The sequence below is a fragment of the Protopterus annectens genome, chromosome 6.part0 (assembly GCF_019279795.1).
Source record: "Protopterus annectens isolate FY-2018-M chromosome 6.part0, PAN1.0, whole genome shotgun sequence".
Taxonomy (NCBI): Eukaryota; Metazoa; Chordata; order Ceratodontiformes; family Protopteridae; genus Protopterus; species Protopterus annectens.
Window position 1 is genome coordinate 172160423 of NC_056737.1, and position 19631 is coordinate 172180053.

Here is a 19631-nt window from a genome sequence, read left to right on the forward strand (position 1 = left end):
TTATTAAGAATGAAGCTTTCATTACTGATTTTTTGTAATTCTTCTATATGATCCAAATAATTTACTTCCTACACTTTATTGTTTTTCTATTGCTATGGCCTTACTCTCTAGATTCGTCTCTGTTAATGTTTCTACAATCTCTTGTTCTAATTCAGTAACTTTAGAATCATATTGCATTCCTAAATGTCCTACTCTGTTACATTTACATTTGATTTTACAATTTCTTATATCATGTCCCATTTCTTCACATCTAAAACATTTTCTTTTTTCACAACTTTTCCATAGAAAAAAATAATTGTCTTTGGCTGCCCCCAATATGTCACCATTTCTTTGTCCCCTTCCATATTTATAACACTTGGAATATACACAATACTATCATTTTTCATTTTTAAAACAGCATTGCACTCCCATGCACCTGTCCATAAACCTCTATTATCATACGCTTTTACAATATCTATTACATCTTTGCATACACTTAATAGATACTTTTTAAAGTCATTTTTTTTCAATCATACTCTCCTAGAAAATTCCCCATAGTTTTACCAGTCTCAAAAAATAATGTCACAAAAAGTCTGTTTATTAATTTGAATAAGTACCCTTACCTCATATATTCTTAGTCCTAAATGCACTATTATTTTATCCCATACCTTGTATCTGTCCATTCCATCTTCTTCTTTCTTTTCTATTCGTACCTTGAACAATCTTCTTTCTGCATTCACAGTTTTCTTTCCTTCTTCTTTCTCCATTTTCAGTTTCACCATCTCTGGATATGGCCTTCTATTCTCAACCTGTGGAACCTCCTCTCTTTGTATTTTCTCCATTAAGTCACCCCGCAAAACAACACTTCCAGTCTGTGGTTCACTGGCATTCACTAACTCCATTAAGAAATCATCCCGCACTCCTCCTGACTGGAAGGTTTTAGCATTACATTGTTGTGTTTTATCCTCTTCCTCAAAGACATTTTGCTGAAATAAATCCTCAGAGTCTCTTAGCAACATTTATTTTTCTTTAATCTGCCTTTACTATGCCAATCTGCTTATCCAAGTTCTCTTCACATTCTGCTACCATTTTCATCAAGTTTACTGCTTCTGTTGTTCATCTAACAGCACAAACATCTTCATCTTTCATATACTCCTTTTCTCCTGCCTTCTTTATAAGTCCCTCTTCCTGCTTCTCCAAACTGCCTCCCTGTCCAGACCAGAAACAGGAAATAGAACATGCCACAAACAAACGTGTCCCCATACGCAAAAGAGTAGGGGTTAGTTCCACAATGTCCTGCTCAGATTTCCCTAGTAATATAAATATGACCTCAGATTTCCCTAGAAAAGAGGCATCTAGCCTAGTGGGACTAACCTGGTCAACAAAAAATAAATAAATAAAAATGAAAATATGCATTGTATTTTTTTTAATATGGTAAATGCTGATATAGTTATCAAAATTGCCTTTCTAATTACTTTTTACTGCTTGCTACATTTCCTCTTTTTCTGTGCTTCTATTTTTCGCTGAATCCACTGTTTAGATGACCAATAAGCATTTATATATTATATTATTGCAAATAGATTAAATAATGCCAGCATAACCATAATTGTTGATGACATGTTATCTAATTGTTAATTCCATGTTATATTTTTCCGTATGTGTTTTTGTTTTATTTTGACCTTTTGTTTCATCTGGTTTAATTAGTGCAAATGTAACCAACATCCATTTGGTCAAGCCAGAATGACTAAAGTTAACTTTTTTTTCTTTTTTTTTTTAACATATTCTACTTACACTGACTTATAGATAATGACTGTGGAATGTTTCAGGTTTGGGTTTAATAGCTCTAGAACCTTGGCTAATATCAGCATCTCTTTGACCAATCAGTCCATCATCTCTTAGGGCCCACCATCTTTCTGGGCCAAATCTTCTTGCTTTACAAACTGGGTAGGGCCTTGTTCCACCCAAGATCACCACGCAAAGCTATACAGTGTCCTGGCAAACCGAGAGTGGTTAGCTCAGATGTAGTCTGGTGCAGAGGAGGGGGCCCTACTGTTCTGTAGGTTGGAATGTTTTTGTAGACTACCACATCTCTAAAGTCATTCTCACATTCCTACCCTTTCACTGTTCTGTTCTTTGGGTCCTACCAAAAAATAAGAATTGGGTAGCCCCCTCAGACTATCACCTCCCCTTTCGAGAATAGGGGAGCATTCAAAGCCACATCAATGTGATCCTCCCAATGCCTGTTCCAGTCACCTTAACTGATAAATAAATTTGGGATATCTTGATCATAACTAGGGCCTGATCTCTCTACACCAGTGGAACAGGCTGTGACAGAATGTAACATCTTCTGCCTTTATTCTCTAATAACAGCTTTTTGCCTACTCCTTCCCCATGCAAGGGATGACACTCTGCACTGTCCCTTCTAATATTAACATGGTAAGGACAACACACCTCAAAATAACATATATCTAGCACTGGTAAAGCTCAGTTTGGTCACTTGGTACAGACCATGTCTCTCAACTTCTTAGTGCAAGAAATCCTGACATAATGGGGGGACAAATGCCAAAAATACAGATACATTTTAAATATTGCTTTTCAAAAATTAGAAAGTTGCTAGAATAAGATGATTTGTTTTAGCATGCCTTTTCTGAAGGGTATGAAGTCTGAAACTCAAACATCTGCAACTGTTTAACAACTTCAATCCAAAGTGATTTGCCAGAAAACTACAAATTTTATGAGGAACAGACCAAAAATATGAGAAAAACATCTGGACATTCTGCCAAAATCTGAATAGTTGATAGGTATGGTACAGACTCAAGAAATATTGATTAAACAATGCAAATAATTTTATGAATACAAACAAATAAATGCATATCTGTTCTTATAATGGCATAATTATGTGCTGCAAGGTTTTCAGTGTGTAATTTAATCCTTTATAATGTTGAGTGAGTTTATTAAGACCAATAGATGCAAAGTCATCAAAATACCATTTGCATCTTCACTGTCTCTAGCTTTAGTCTGTATTAGTAAGTGACTGCATCACTTTTATCCTAAAGAATGCATTATGTTCCTATGGCCAGTTTTTTGGCTCTTTACATTTTGCATCTTCAGATGACATTTACATTCTGTGAGCACTAATGTTCTGTAAATAACATGATTTAAATGTTGGAGACCAGAATTTTCAAGGTTAAATCTGATTATTTGTCCTTTTTTTTCAGTTAAGTTTCAATTTGAATTGCACACTGCCATTTTTCCCATCAAAATTCAACAACCTGAAATGTTAAAGTTATTTGACCATGGTAAAGGTAGGTATAAGAAAATGTGATTTCTACATCAATTCACGCTTTCATCCGACATAAAATGTATTATTTATTTTTAATTGATTGTTTCATGTGATACTTCCTATTCAGCATTTATAAACTTCAGGCATGATGAAGTGACTAACTTTCCCATGTTCTTTTTTTAGATCACTGCTGGTGCTTTACTTATAAATATTGCAGTAACCATTTTTCTTTATTTTACCTTTATGATGTTTTCCTTTTTTAACGTACCATAACTTAATTATAGAAACTGATGTGGTCAGTGTTAGCATAGGGTGTTTAGGTATTCAACCCAACTATTTATAATGGCTTGTCCTTGTTTTTGCTTTTCAGTTCCTACTCTAGTTACTGTATAGTAACACACATCCATGCATTTTTATCATGTTCGTTGCAGCTATAACATGTAAAGACATCCAAAGGATTCATAGAAGATGAGATTAACAAATTTAATATGTGAATCTCTCCTCTTAGTAAATATCAAGTTTGCATGGTGTGTTTATCAACGGGGATGAGATGCAAGAAACAGCATTAATAGGCATGCAGTCAAGGAGACCATTGCAGAGCCTTGCCCAATTTCCCAACTTCTCTGTAGTACTAACTAAGACTTTTCCAAAGTCTTGCAGTAGGTACATGGAGGCTAACAGAATCAAGGAAGAAGCACCTTTTAGTATGTCATACTCTTAATCCTCTTTACTAACTGCCAGATATCTACACTAACAGATAGACTTCCCTATAACTAAGAGAGTGCACCTGCACTTGTTCTGTGGTACAAAAGGTTGAGCTGTCAGTGTAATAAAGTGGACCTGGGTTAATTACTGCTTCTCACATTGGAAGAGCTAGTGGAAGGGATGAGGAAAAGTGGAAGAAAACTCTGTGTGTTTCAAGGGTACTATGAGTTTTTCAGTTGGAAATCAAGGTATCATTGGCCTTGTGGTGGTGGTGGGGGGGCATTTGGTTTGGATAGTCCCTTAGCCACTTACATTAGTGCTTGACATCACCATCTTCCCTTCATCACATAAAGCACACTGTAGTATTTGCTGAAGATGCACACAGAAAGGTAAGTGCATTTAGGAAAAATAGACCCAGTTAACATAAATGTCCATCATTCACATCTTTTCCCAAGTGGTAAGGACTGGTATGGCTCAATGGAGGGAGTATAAAACAAAGTTGCATGATAGCAAAGGATGTATAGACAGGTGGGAAGATAAAAACAATGAAATTGTCATGGCAGTTGTCTTTTAAATTAACTTTTATTATGACAATTTGACTAACTCCAATCTTATTTTTCTTCTGACAATACTTGACACTCTGATGTCTCTTATACAGAACTGTAAGATGTAGCCATTCATTGTTTCAGAACTTAATGCAGTAATGCATAAGAAAATGTGACTTAGACATAGTTATTATGCTATTCATTCACTATATAACATTTCCATTCTTATTTTGACAATAATTGACTATTTGTTTTCACTGACTCCAACTCTTAGCTGAGATATATAAGTATCCTGTTTTTTTTTCGATTATTTATACAGTTTATTGTTTCTGGCAATTTATATATAGCACTTTTATTGTAATCTGCATGGGTAACTGATTTGTTTGCAGTTAAAAGCATTCTGTATCTTTACAAATCTTTATCTGTTTAAAAACTTTCATTTTGTGGCTTTCTGTAGTGCTTTGTAGTTTACCCCCACCCACCCTCCGTGTTGGTGTCTTGCTATTTTAATGTTATACTTGGTGGCTTTGCAGTTGCCTGCCCCTACTGTAGATCTGATCTGGGACACTCCTCCCATTCTAGTGTCATTAGCTCATTCTACTTAATACAGAGAGAACATTTGATAAGGCCTTCTGTTTCTCTTTTTTCCCTTTCAAAAAAAAAAAAATTTGCCTGAATTTCCTTATCTTCTGACTGTGCTTCTCAAACATTTTGGAAATATAGAGTATATTTTAGAGCATTTACTATAACTGTAATTGCCTTATTATTGCTACAACTCAAGTGCTCTAGGTTGCACTGCATCTGAAGTGTTTGTGTGTTTTTTGCTGCTTTTCTGTATTTTTAGACTTCTCTGTATATGTAGACTAGCTACTTATTCTGCTGTGTTACTGCCTCTTAAATCGTCTTTCAGTTATGCACTTACCTTGCTTCATTTAAAAAGTTTTAAATTGCTAATTTTGTAGAGTTTTAATTGCATTTACTGTTTAGGACTGCACACTCAAATGTGTTAGCCTTTTCTGTGTTTATTTACTGTATTATTGCATTGTTTAGCCTGTTTCAACAAAAATATATATATGTATACTATCTTGTTTGCTCATTTCCCACCTTTTCTAGCCAGTCCATATCCCAGGCTTTGCTTGTTTCAGGACTTTATTTTCTGTGCACAGAGCTATCCAAACCTTGCTGTGGTAGAGGGAAGTCCTACTGCCTACCAGTGGGACTGGTGACCATTGTACTGTCTGTCTAGCGCTGGAGGAGTGGTTTCCAGCTCTGAAGTTGTAATTTTATTAGCCTTTTTGGGCTGATTTCTATCCCTTTCAACTTTCTGGCTTAAAAATACATGTGTTTGCACATTTTTCACATTGTGCAGCACTACGAGGCTACAGTTAAACTATTCCTGGTGCCAGAAAGTCTGCTCTTCAAATTTTCCCTTATTGGTTTCTCAGTAGTAGCACTAAAATCTAAACCCCTGTGACTAGCACTTGCTCTAGAACCTGCTGGAAAGCACTAGGAAGCCTGAAACTGATACAAGCACTCAGCTCTCCTTGTCAATAAGGAGAAATAAATCATAGGCACTAAACAGCCTACAATTGCAAAGTACCTTGCAAAGGTAAGGGAAAACAGCTCTTAAACTTTACAAAAAAGAACCTAAACAGGCATGTCTAAGGGTCAGCTTCCAGTGATTTCTCCTGTCCATCTGGTGAATCTGGGAATACTGGGGCAATGTGGCAACTGCCTCATGTACACAGACAATCCTCTCCTCCTACCACCCAACACTACAACCTGCGAGAGATGCACTTACATAGCCAAACTGGAAGCAAAGCTCTCTCCGGTCAAGATTGTGCTAGACAGTCAAGAGGAGAAGGCTAACACCTGCATTGCACCTCTAGCAACTCATAGCCCTTCAAAACCCACACCATCAACACCCACACATAGCAACTCTAAACCCACATATGCGGAGGCCCTTAACATTACCCTGCCCAAGCAGCAAGGACCTCTGAAGCCGAAACGCAAGCAAACACCAGTCACAACCAAAGTGACACATAGCTCATAACACCAGTGTGCCACCCAACAACAGCCCCTAAGGCAAGAGAATGTACCCAACACTTTAGTCATAGGTGACTCTATAGTCAGGCACACTGATGTCCCACTCACCAGGCTGAACAAAGAGAAAATTACAGTCAGCTGCCTGTCGGGTGCCAGGATCCGCCACATAATGCATGCACTCAAGTCACTCCACAACAAGTACAAATACGACTCTGTCATTGTCCATGCTGGAGTGAATGACTTGAGACGTACCTCCCTGGACCACATGAAAAGAGACATGGAAGAGCTCTTGGATCATGTGACCCAGGCAGGTATGACCCTAGCCCTGAGTAGCATCCTGCCTTCGCCCAGAAAGATACTACAGTATAAGGACAAAATGATTGACTTCAACAATTGGCTAAGCTTCTGGTGTCATACAAAGGGGATCCAGTATCTGTCTGCCTGGGAAGACATGATCGACAAACCACAATGCTTTGCCAGAGATGGTCTGCACCTGTCACCCCTGGGATTCAGGTTACTGGCTAAAGCTCTTGCCACCCCTATAGTGCCTTTTTGAGGCAAGGTTCAAAGAATAAAACCATCACTGTAACAGATACAAGCATGCAAAATCTGAAGGTAATGCTACTCAATGCTAGAAGTCTAAACCTCAAAATGCACTCTCTCGAGGCACTCGTAAAAATGGAGAACATCGATATCTGTGCAGTGACTGAGACCTGATTCAAGGCTCCAGAGAGCACCCCTGCAATACCAGGCTACAATTCTTACCACACTTTTCGGCCACAAAACCAAGACCGAAACACTAAAGGTGGAGGAGTGTCCATATTCACCAAGGATAATCACACCTCCAGGCTAGTTGCCCAACACAATGCATCTGAAATTCTCCAGGTGCAACTAACACTAGGTAAGACTGCAATCCAAATTGTAGCTTGCTACAGATCCCCCATCATACCCCAAAATTCTCACTAGACCTTCCTAAACATACTGGAAAATATTAAGATATAACCAAACACCCTAATACTGGGGGATTTCAACTACCCTGCCATTAATTGGGAAAACTAGTCAGGTACCAACTCCTTTTCCCAACGGTTCTTGGAATTTATAAATTCCAATGCCCTGGATCAACTAATCCATTGTCCCACCAGGGGCTCCAATATCCTAGACCTGGTCATTGCCAACATGGGAGACAGATGCTCCACACCAGTGGTCACCCCCTCATTGGTCAGGTCTGACCATAAGCAAATCACTCTTGACATCCACATCCCACCCCACCCCCCAGTAAGCAAACCTCCTTAAAAAACTTCTCCAAAGCCAACTTCATGCTACTGAAGTCAGAAGTGACAAACTTCACAACACCCATGCAGACGGGATCTGGAAGTTCGACTACAGAATCCTACACTAAGAAACTGTATGAGTACATCCACTCGTGCATGAATCGTGTCATCCCAAATAGAACCAAGATGATCTTCTCCAAAAAAAGAAAGCCAATCTGGTGGTCCCGTGCTATAAACAAACTATACAACAGAAGGAAGAAACTGTTGCAGAAAACTGGAAAATCCCAGGATGCAAAAAACTCCCTCACCAGCCTCAATAAGAAGATGAGATCACTCATAAAATCCTCAAAAGCTAGTTACGAAAATAAAATTGCCAAAGATTCCAAAGACAACCACAAGGCATTCTATAGTTATGTCAAGAATCTAAATGGCAATGCTCAGATCTGCTCTGAGCTACAACAGAATGGCATTAAACATACTAATCCCAAGGATATTGCCAATATCCTGGCAGATCGATTTAGTGCCAACTTCACCCCCCTCTCACCCCCTAAAGGGCCCATCTCAATACCAAAAGATTGCCAAATTCTGATAATCACAGCTACACAGGTAGAAACAGCACTCTCCAAAGCTAAGAATACAGCATCCATGGGACCAGATGACATCCCAGGCTGTGTACTACATGAACTACAAAATGAACTGGCACCCCACCTAAGTGTCCTGTTTAATCATAGCCTCACCTCATGCTTTGTGCCCACTGAGTGGTGCACAGCTACAGTTATCCCGCTCCACAAGGGAGGATCCGCCTTGGATCCCGGGAACTACTGTCCCATCAGTCTGACAAGCCTGATCTGCAAGGGCATGGAACACATTATCATGGAACTTATAAACAAAGACATTGGCAACCTTTAAACACTGGACCCCACCCAGTTTGGGTTTATGAAGGGCCGATCTTGTCTCCTGAATCTGATTGACTTCTTTGAATCAGTCTCCAGAGCTGTGGACAAGGGTAAGGCAGTCCACACAGCCTATCTGGACCTCGCCAAGGCCTTCAACACCATCCCCCATTCTGGAATCATAGATAAACTTACTAAGCTGGGCATAAATCCCTACGTCACTCGATGGGTTGCCAACTGGCTTACTGACAGAACCCAGACTGTAAAAGTAGCAGACTCCGAATCTAGCTCCAAACAAGTGACAAGTGGAGTACCTCAGGGTTTAGTCCTGGGACCACTCTTGTTTGGCATCTACTTCTTAGCCAACACTAAGGGACTCTGGCTAACAAAGTTTGCAGATGACTGCAAACTGGGAGCCATTATTGAATCCCCAAATGATGTGGATATTCTGCAAAAGGGTCTTACAGAAACAGATGCTTGGTACCAGAACCATGGGCTCAAGCTTAATGCCAAGAAATGTATAGTTATCCTCTTTGGAAAAAAAAAAACATGTACCCATGAACTAACACATAGGTGGCAGGACACTAAACATTGAAAGTGTGATGAGAGACTTAGGGACACAAGTGGACAGTGGTCTCACTTTTGATAACCACATCACCACAACAGTCAGGAAATCCTTCTATGTGGCACACCTCATCACTAAGGGATTTTCATCCAAAAAAAAAGAGGTCATTGTCCCACTGTATTCATCCCTCATTAGACCCATTATAGAGTATAATGCCTCATTTGGTATGTACCTCACAAGACATCTGCAACAGCTGGAAAGGCCACATAAATACCTCACTAAAAGAATCACAGGCCTAAAGCAGATGCCATATGCTGACTGTCTAAAAAAACTCCACCTACAGTCTGTGGCATATTGTCTACTCAGAGGCGATCTCTGCTTAACATACAAAGCCATGTCAAACCCTGAGCTGTTGGACATGCTCCACTTAAAGAAATCCCAATCTCTCAGAGCCACACACTCCAGGGATCTAAACCTTATCATCACAATGAACAAAACATGCTGGAGGGATAGGTTCCTGACCCAGAGACTCCCCATACTCTGGAATAGACTGCCCATACATGTCAAGTCTCATTGGCCCTCTTCAAAAGGAACCTTGATGATTGGATGGGAGATAAGAAATTCACCCCGGGGATCATGTCAGTCGCCCTGCTAGACAGGGGCCCAGAGAAGTAAATATTGTGGGAAGAAATTTCCAAATTTCCAGGGAATTATTATGGCTAGGCTTGCATAGGCCTTATTGCCAATAGCCTAGTACCAACCTATGAACCAATGAACTTTCATTCAATAAATTATATGGATTAAAAAACAAATACTTTGGACTGTAGGAACCTTAGCAGGATTTTGTCAAAATTATTCTGAGGAATACCAGTAAACTGAAGCCATATGATTGTCAGAAAAAACACTAACTTTTATGTGAGACCATGGACCAAAAATACAATTTTATGAATTTTTCACTGTTGAATTGTGTTCTTTTGTTTGATTTCCAAGCACTTTACACACTGGGGAACTGCATCTGTGAGCTTCTGTTTTTTGGAGTTGCCTTGAAGTTTTCACTGGTGGTTTCTTGCGGTCATATTTACCACTATTAGATTAAAATATGGATTTTAAAAAGTTTGGCCAATGATTTAATGACTGATAGAGCTGATTTGCTGCTTTTTTGTGTCCCAAGATTCTAGCATTGACAAGACATCAAATTTAAACAGAAGTACTGTTAATATTTCCTTAGACACATTTTTAAAGTATTAACTGTAGCTTCTAAGAAAATGCATATGTTTGGCTTTACATTAAAGACTATAAGGGCTAAAGGCATCCAACATAAATCCCATGCACCTGCACATTATTCTAAAACCTAATCCTGCAGATGCCTATGACATTTTCAAAAATCAATGGGAACATGTATAACAAGCTGCTTCAGTTACACTAGTGGGCAGTTTTATTGGTTTATGAATGGCAAATAGACTGAAAATTGACAGAGGCAAAAATGTTAAAGCAGTTTAATATTGCAGACACATAAGTATTTTTCTGTGCTGCTTAGGTTATTTTCAAGCACACTACTCTAAAAAATGTTTACAAAGTAACAGGCTTAAAAAGTAGAAATGTAGTTAGAATGACTGTAAATATAATAGACAATTTACTTGGAAGAATGTTATAAAAGCTGTATACCTTTCCAAGGATTTTATAAAAAAAATTCTTATAACAAGAGTGGTAACAAAGAGAAGAAATTCATTGAGAATTCTAATTCAGGGGGGATAGAGCATACAAAAATTGAAAATAACAGATGTGAAGTTGTTCAATCTCACTGTTCATTCTTACAAATGGGTTCAGAGCCGATCCCTTGGCTCTGAGTCAGCCACTTTCACAAGCTCGAGGTTTTCAGCAACCCTCTATCCACTAACTTTCTCCTACATTCTAACAAGACCCTGCTGCTAAATGAATGACAAATGGAGCAGTCCTCCTGAAGATGGACTGCACCCAGACCATAAACACAACAACATGTGAGTCAGTAATGGCCATTTTTTGTTCGCATTTATGGCATTTCTTAAACCCTGACTTCTGTCTCTCTTTCGCCTTATAATCAGCCATAATGCAATTGAAATAACTATATATCTATATATAACTGCCTAGACACACAAACACATTGGCTAGGCTAGCACCGCACTCTAAGATAAACAGTTAAAGATTCAAACAGCCATAACTTCCTAGACAAACAAACACACTGGCTAGGCTAACACCGCACTCTAAGTTAAACAGTTAAATATACAAACAGCTATAACAGTTCAAGATTCAAACTGCTATAAAGAACAACACTCTTACACTAAGAAGTTACAGTTATAAACAGTTATAAACACTGTAAATGGGGTTAGGGACTAACTAAAACATGTCCATGAAAGGCCTAAGAGCAGCTGCTCTATAAACGAAGATTTTCCTCAGAAATAATTAAAGAAAATGACTAAGTACTAGTCTATGGTTAAACTAGGAAAAAAAAATACACTTTCTGAAAAATTCCTATAGAAATATGTAGAATAAATTTAGAAAAGAATGAAAATACTGGTTCAATCTCCACTCTTGACCTCCGATCTGTTGCAGTGGCAAACTAGATCTGAGGTGAGGCAGAGAGCATCATGGGATAGGGACTTGGCCTCAAGCTACTCAAAAACCTTGAGCTTGTGAAAGTAGCCAACTCAGAGCCAATCCCATATGTAAGAATTAAGGTGAGATGAACAACTCACATGGAACGTTATGGTGAGTACATAACTTCTTTTTTTCCCGCCATTGACACAGATAGTGATGCTTTAAAATCACTTCCAAAATATGGCAATAGTGCCCATTTTGGGAGACCAAAAGACAAGAGGGTCATAAATGTAGAAAGGGATATGGATGCCTAACAAATTTTGTCACAACTGATGGGCAAAGATAACTGCAACAAGTGACATACTTAATACAATATCTCTGCACATGAATTAACCACTGATGGGAAAACTTTAATAAATGAGGTTTGGGAACAAAGCAACTTGTTCATGTACATCTTTGGTGAGGTGAGAGTGAGTTAAATGGGGGTCGGGGGTGGGCAGATGTAGGGTAGAACTTGGAACAAATGGCTCACTGAAAGCTGGAAATACAGGGACCAGAACTGTACTTAAAGGAAAATTCCCTTAAATCTTTTTAAAATCACTGCTCGTAGATTTAAAATCAAATCCTTTTATTTACAGATTAAATGATGAGTGCTTTCGTCTTTTTACATAAAAGACTTCATCAGATAAGCAATCAGGTTCCACTCATGTTTAAAAAGTTTTTTAGACCAATAAAGATCACTTAATGTAACCATGCAATTTTCCAAGCCTCCCAACAAGCTCTACCCAATTCATGAAACACTTTTTGATTGTAACAGTTTACAATATGTAAATAAAACATACTCATGTAAGGTTAGCTCAGTAGGCAATGTATCCACCCCCCACAAACAAAATGTGCAAGGTTCAACTGTCATCTGGGAAAGAAAGCTGGACTCCAGACCCCCAACCATGGTGGCCAGCCCAGCACTAACCAACAAAAACTAGTTTTTACAGTTATAAATTCAAAATTAACATTGAATGTTGCTCCTCAGTGAAACCCACTTAAAACATTTATCTCTGTTGTTCCCTTAGTTTTAATAAACAAGCTATTGATACATTTTCATTTAAACCTGCAAATAAATTTGCCAATAAAGTTCATGTTTCTCAAGTATTAAACTCTAAGGTCCCCTCTTTCATTCACTGCAGTTTGTACAAGTATGATGAATTGAAAACAGTGGGAAGGGTTTTATTGTACATGTTTAAATAGTGCACTTGTATTTTCTGTTTTTTTAATATCATACATATGTTCGACTCTCTCCCTGAATGTTCTCTCTATCTTACCAATGTAAAAGCATGCACATGCTGAACAAAGTGCAGTCAAAATGCCCTCTAATTGTGATTTCATGGGTGGGAAGAATGCAATTCTTCTTAACAAGAATATGCTGATTCTGAGGACAATTCCCACACTTAAACATTCCATGGCTGTTGGTGTTAATAATTGCCTTGGGTATGCTCAACCCTTTATCGAGCATTGCCTTTAAGTTCATCCCCTTTTATATATCACATGTGGGCATAAGCCAACATTTTCAATTATTCCATGCTTGCTCCTTAAGATGGGCCAATTCTTTACCAAAATGTCCTTTATGTAAAAATGGTAATAAAGGCATACTTAAAGGTACTTTGATTTTGAAATGTGATTATAGTCTTAGTAATAGTAGGCTCAGTCTCCTTACTGCAATTCCCATTATTGTGACAGTCTTCTTATTTTCCAAAATTGGATTGTATATCTTTTGTTCTCACTTACTGATGATTTAATACATTAAATTGTCAATTAAGTCATTTGGGTATCCTTGTACCCTAAACATGTCCTTCAACCTCTCACATTGATCTCAAAAAGTGTCATCAATTGTTACCATTCTTTTGGCCTGAACAAACTGTCCCTTCACTACTGCTCTCTTTTGAGTTAACAGATGAAAGCTGGAAAAGTGAAGGAAACTGTTAGAATAAGTGGGCTTTCTATAAATTTCAGATACAAGCATCTGGTTTGTTGTGTCTTTCATCAAGAGGATATGGAGATATCCTAATTGACCAACTAGTTCTTGATACTTGATTCAACCCTACCTTCTCAACCCTGCTTTTACTTCATCTTAACATCTACTGATCCACTTCTCCATCATAGTATTACTTACTACTGTATCAGAACAAAAAAAAAAAAACAAACAAAAAAAAATTATTGGACATGTTTTACTACTAGATGTATTACGTAACTGCTACTTCTCTTAACTTTCTTTTTATCTACACTTACTGTACATTATGCTATTATTCTTTCTGAATGCTTATTTGTAACTGTATTTGTACTAAGTCAAGTCTAATACTCTGCATTTTTATACATTGTTAATATGTGACCAGTTAAAGTTTGTTTATCTCCTTTACTGTGAATGTATTTGCATTATAAACATGTATTTCTTTTGATGAGAAATTATTTTGAACTGTTTGGAGCTTATCTCCCCAGGCTTCAACTGAAAATGGACATATATCCGGATAGACTAGCCCGGTCAACAAATGTAACATAAATACATAAAAATAGGCAATCTGGTCACTGTTACATGCGTGTGTTTAATTTAAAAACTCTGTAGTTGCATTAATGTACTCAATAAATGTTGGGATGTCATCCCTCTCCCCGTCTCACTGGATAAACATATCATCCAGGAATCGGGTGTAGAATCTACAATGGGAAAAAATTCTGAAGGAAGCAAATATGTCTTCTTCCATTGGATCATTACCAGGTTTGTGAACAGACACTCTCATGGTGAACCCATAGCAACAGCCTTGCTGTATCCCTTTTTGGTACAAAACATCAGCATTTTTGCAGCAAAAAGGGAAACAGCAATATCATATTCATTTTTATAACAATTTATTGCAGATGGTGCTAAAAATAATTACTTGGTCTTCGAGAAAAAGTTGCACTTAGATTTACTGAGTACATTAATGCAACTACAGGTTGTAATATGCTTGGTTTATGCCTTACAGAACATATTCACACTAAAAATGTGTTTCGTTTTTATAATAACTGATTTTTTTTGCAAATAAAGGTATAGCTACGGTTGCTTCATTTGTAGCTATTTATGGCATATATAGAGGAACAGCTCATTTCTGATGCTTTTTGACAACATATATATCTGTGGCATTGATATGTGATGCAGATATCGGGATGATTATTGGCTGGTATGAATATCAGATCTTTGTCAGTATTCAGTCAGTTACACAAATGCATTAAGGATTTCAGGGGTGTGGGTAAATGAGTTCAGCTAAGCTGTGATTCACAGAGGCCATTTATGCCAATGCGTGGTGACTTTGAATGTGTTTATGGAAGTCAGGGGTGATGTAAATCTTCATATGCTGATATAATCTGTTTTACACCATTTGCAATTCACAGTCCATTTTTCATTCTTTTCCACATTGGTCACAAATAAGCTATAAAAAGGGAGGCACTGCCAAATCAATCATAGTTGCAATTGGTGAAAATGCTATGTCTTGTGTCGAACTTTGTTATTTCTAGGTCGGAGTTGCTTGTCTTGGTCAGGCCAAAACCTTTTGTACTCAGTGGCGGTTGCCTGTCAAGAATGCAAAAATATAAGCAAAGGATTACTCACTATTAGTTTGATAATGAAGAAATCCTTGATGGGTTTTGACTGGACAGGGAAATTATAAGGGGCTTATTGGGCATGTTTGACGCCCCCCCATAGGAGCACTGGAGGAATGAATGGACTTCCTATTTCTGTGGATATCAATGTATGTATAGTCCTCACTATCACTCGGACTTGCTATGGGGACCTTTCAGAGCAAGACTGGGGACACATTGGTGATCTCACAGGCTTTTGCCTAGATAATACTGAAACAGTTCTTGGTTGTACTCTTGGCAGATCTGGATCAATGCATGTATTTCTCTGCATCACTTCAGGACCAAGCCAGGAATATGAGTGCTTGTTATGGGCTGCCATATTTCCCTGAGGTTCTCGGTGGGATAGATTGCACCCATGTTGCAATTAGGGCCCCTTCCAGTCCACAGGTTGAGTGGTATGGCAGTATTAAGTGCTACCATTCCATCAACTGCTAGGTAGTCTGTGATGTATGGGAGTGCATCACCAGTGTGTCTGCCCAGCATCCTGGCAGTGCACATGATTCTCATATCTGGCACATTAGTTCACGCTACTGTCTCTTCCTGCATGCTAGGATGCATAATGTTCATCTTGTCGGTAAGATGAATTTCTTTCTCTTTATTAAATAATAATTCGGTTTACCTTCATTTTGTCACACATGGTATGTGTGATCATCCTGTTGTGTGACCTGTATTACCGAAATATGGAGAACATCAAAGGATCAAATGTCAAAAGTGGTTTGCTGGAAAGCCATTTCCGACATTTGATCCATGTGTTTGAATGGCAAAAACACATTCGCTTATTTGCCATTGAAACACATGGTGAATCGGCATTGTTGTTTTTTACAGCCGTACTTTCGGCGTTATGCATATCAGACACATGATGTACGACAATTCAAAGGTAAACCAATAATTCATGTTAATCTTTATTGCTGTAAATTAATGTTTAATTTCCTGTTTTGCCTCTCCTCCAGTTTGTCTGTCTCTCGCTTTTTTTTTTTTAAAGGAGATACTGGATATCCACCGGAGCTATGGCTCATGACTCCATTGAGAAATTCTTCTGGAGCTGTGGAGGCCGCATATAATACATCTCTGTCCCATACCTGTATTGTCATTCAAAGGGTGTTTGTCCTCCTGAAGAACAATTTTAGGTAACTGGATGAGTCTTTGTGTGTGCCCTTTAGTCTGACCCAGCTACTGCTTGCAGGATGTTTACTGTATGTTGCATTCTGCATAATTGGATCATGCACTAATCTGGTGGTGAAGTGACCCATGCTATCACTGCAGCTTCCAGTTCTAGTTGTACTTTCACTAATGATGAGCAGCCAGCAGAAGTAATAAGTGACCCCATGCTGCAGGCTGGTGTGCTGCATATGGCTGCACAGGTTAAGAGACTACATCTAGTCTAGAACTATGGACCAGGACATTCATGTTAATGCTTCCTTTTTTTTTTTTTTTTTTTTTTTTTTGTAAAAAACACAGAGTGTAAATGATGTGTGCAGTGTAAATGATGTGTGCAGTCATATTTGTGGGCTATGCTATGTGATGCATGGTCTGCTGTCACCGTTAGACATTTGCTTTCATTTTCAAATAGTTTTGCAGTACTACTTGTTTTCCTGACTGCTCATTGATTCCTGTTCAGTGATGCCAAAAGACATCAAATCAATAAATAAATCAACAGTTGTACCTGGTGTACTGAGTAACTTTTACTGTAATTATTTATTCACTATGTAATAGAAAGCAATGCTGGCAAAATGAAATATTAATTTATATATACCATTCCTGTTTACTGAATTCTGTTTTGCTGAGCATGAGATTGTTTTTAGTGGCATCCAAAGTAAATTCTGACTGACTTCAGAAACTGTTATCATTTGTTTAGTAAGGAGGGTGTAGTGCCAACAGTTAAGTGTATATGGCAGGATACTTATTTTAATGTGTCATTTTCTTATTATGAATTGGACCTGAGAATGTTTCTTTATTACTATTATGATGCAACTGATGCTTGATGTACCACCAAATTACCCATCAGTGATACCATGGCTTTATCCCTGCTTTCTGCCAATTCAAAGTAGTGTTGGAAATCATCAGTCATAACCTGTAGGACTTGGACCATTTCTAGCTGACTGTCTGTTGCAGTGCTTTGAGCCCTAACAGTGTCACAGCACATTTCTTGTTGCCCAGTCAATGCTCTACATTTTTCCTGAGGTAGTTATAAATAATTCCTGCATCTGGCACCTCTTTGAGGATGATGGCAGACATCCTGATGCCATATTGTCCACAGCGACACCATTACAAAATGTTCTTCTGTGTGTGGAAATTGGTGTAAACATGCAAGGTTGTTCCTGCCACACAAGCATGAGTGGAATGTCAGCTTCTGTTTGACTTTGTGATGCAGTGTCACTTTCTGTATAGTTACTAACATATTGTAAGGTGAGAGAACATGCCATTAAATTTGGGGACTACCTGCTATTTCTCGCAGGTTGCCTCATAAATATAACTATGTTATCATCATCATCAGCAGCAACAGCAACATCCATTCTGCTGCTGACATCATCCATATTTATTGGTACAGCTGAACTGTTTGTTTCTGATGTTGACTCTATAAAAGAAACCATTATAAAACATTAATGACAATGCAACAGCATATGGTATAGTATGCTTACAAGGGAGTGACTGGGACGCCATGCTCCTCTGCCTTCATTTTCATTAGTTGCTGATGTACAAGGCTGCCTAATTATAATGAATTGTGACATGTTTAATTGAAACAGTCTTTGTAAATATTCAGTTTTGACTATAAAAGGTGTACATTTTAAACCAGCCTTCAGGTGCTGATGATGTAAATACTACTGCAGACTTTGGATTAGTGGAACAGTTTCTACACCATCTCTAATTATTACAGTTGTACCAGCTTCTTTATCCTAGTTATCCCCATGAATGGGCAGAAGAAGTTCATATCTAATGTTAAATTAATAAGATTCAGAGGTCCACCCTGTATTGGTCCTGAAAATTGCATTCTGCCTTTCCTTGCTTCTAGCACATCCTACCATATTATTTGCCTTTTTCTTGCACTGTACCAGAGACCTGTTTCTCCTTCCAACTGCATTGATTTCAACTACTTGGCTACATACTTTGCTTCTCTCAGCTTGTCTGCTCCCCCTTTTACCAAACAGCAGTTTTCCACATGTCATAAGTGCTGCCACGAATGCATGATTTTCTCATGGCCAAACATATCATGCCTATGCCTTGATCATGTATTCTCCATATATACTACACAATACAAGGGGGGGGGGGGGCTACAGTCAGACACTTGCCACAGTACTGTTTGGATGACATTAGCTGTTGAAGTAGGAACCACTGGCCTGCTATTATGGCCACCCACAGATATAAATAAATAAGCAAACAAAAATCAAAAATGTTATGTGAACTACACAACTACAGTTTGTTAAATAATGACCACAGTTGCACCAAAAACAATCTGCCATTGTCATGTATTTTTCCTTCATTGTCAGTAGTAGAACATCACACGTATCACATCTATTCCTGCCCTTTGCACACTGAAATGTCTCAAGTACAATAAGCATTTTTCCATGCATTCACAATCACTACACTACACTAACGTCTTTAATGCTGATAATTTACTAAAATTGCAAAGTATTGCACAAGTCAAGCAACCTCAACAAACTGACCAAAATTACCTGTTATGCAATGTTATTAATACATATACTCAGCACATCAAAATGTATTGAATGCTTTAAATCAATATTACAGTAGCTGTTAAAGAGTCTCTTACTAAGTAATAAATTATTTTATAAAGTTTTCATTACTTTGAGATGTCTGAAATATCCTTAGACATTTGCCTCCTGTCTTGGCTATTTGTTAAACTATATGGTGAAACTCAACCTGTTGGCATAAATTCAGGCTGTTTTACCATTTGTTATGCAAATTAGGCTAATTTGTAAGTATGTTTGTGAATCATAGTATTACCTAATCGTGTCCCAAGGTATATCAGTGTATATATACATTTTGTTGATTGTGAACGCACATTCCACAGTACATGAATATATTTCAAAGAGACATGGATGCACTGCAGACGACTGTGAACTCTACAGCAATGCTCAGCTGTCCGTGGAGGCA

General features: G+C 38.1%; 1 protein-coding gene across 1 annotated transcript in view; it reads left to right on the forward strand.

Annotated features, from left to right (window-relative positions):
• LOC122803790 (beta-1,4 N-acetylgalactosaminyltransferase 2-like) overlaps positions 1 to 19631 on the forward strand; it is a 493524-nt gene that overhangs the window by 222740 nt on the left and 251153 nt on the right. Inside the window, exon 3 of the mRNA XM_044073477.1 lies at positions 3198 to 3284. Coding sequence (XP_043929412.1) covers positions 3198 to 3284 — 87 coding nt within the window. The remainder of the gene's footprint in view (positions 1 to 3197; positions 3285 to 19631) is intronic.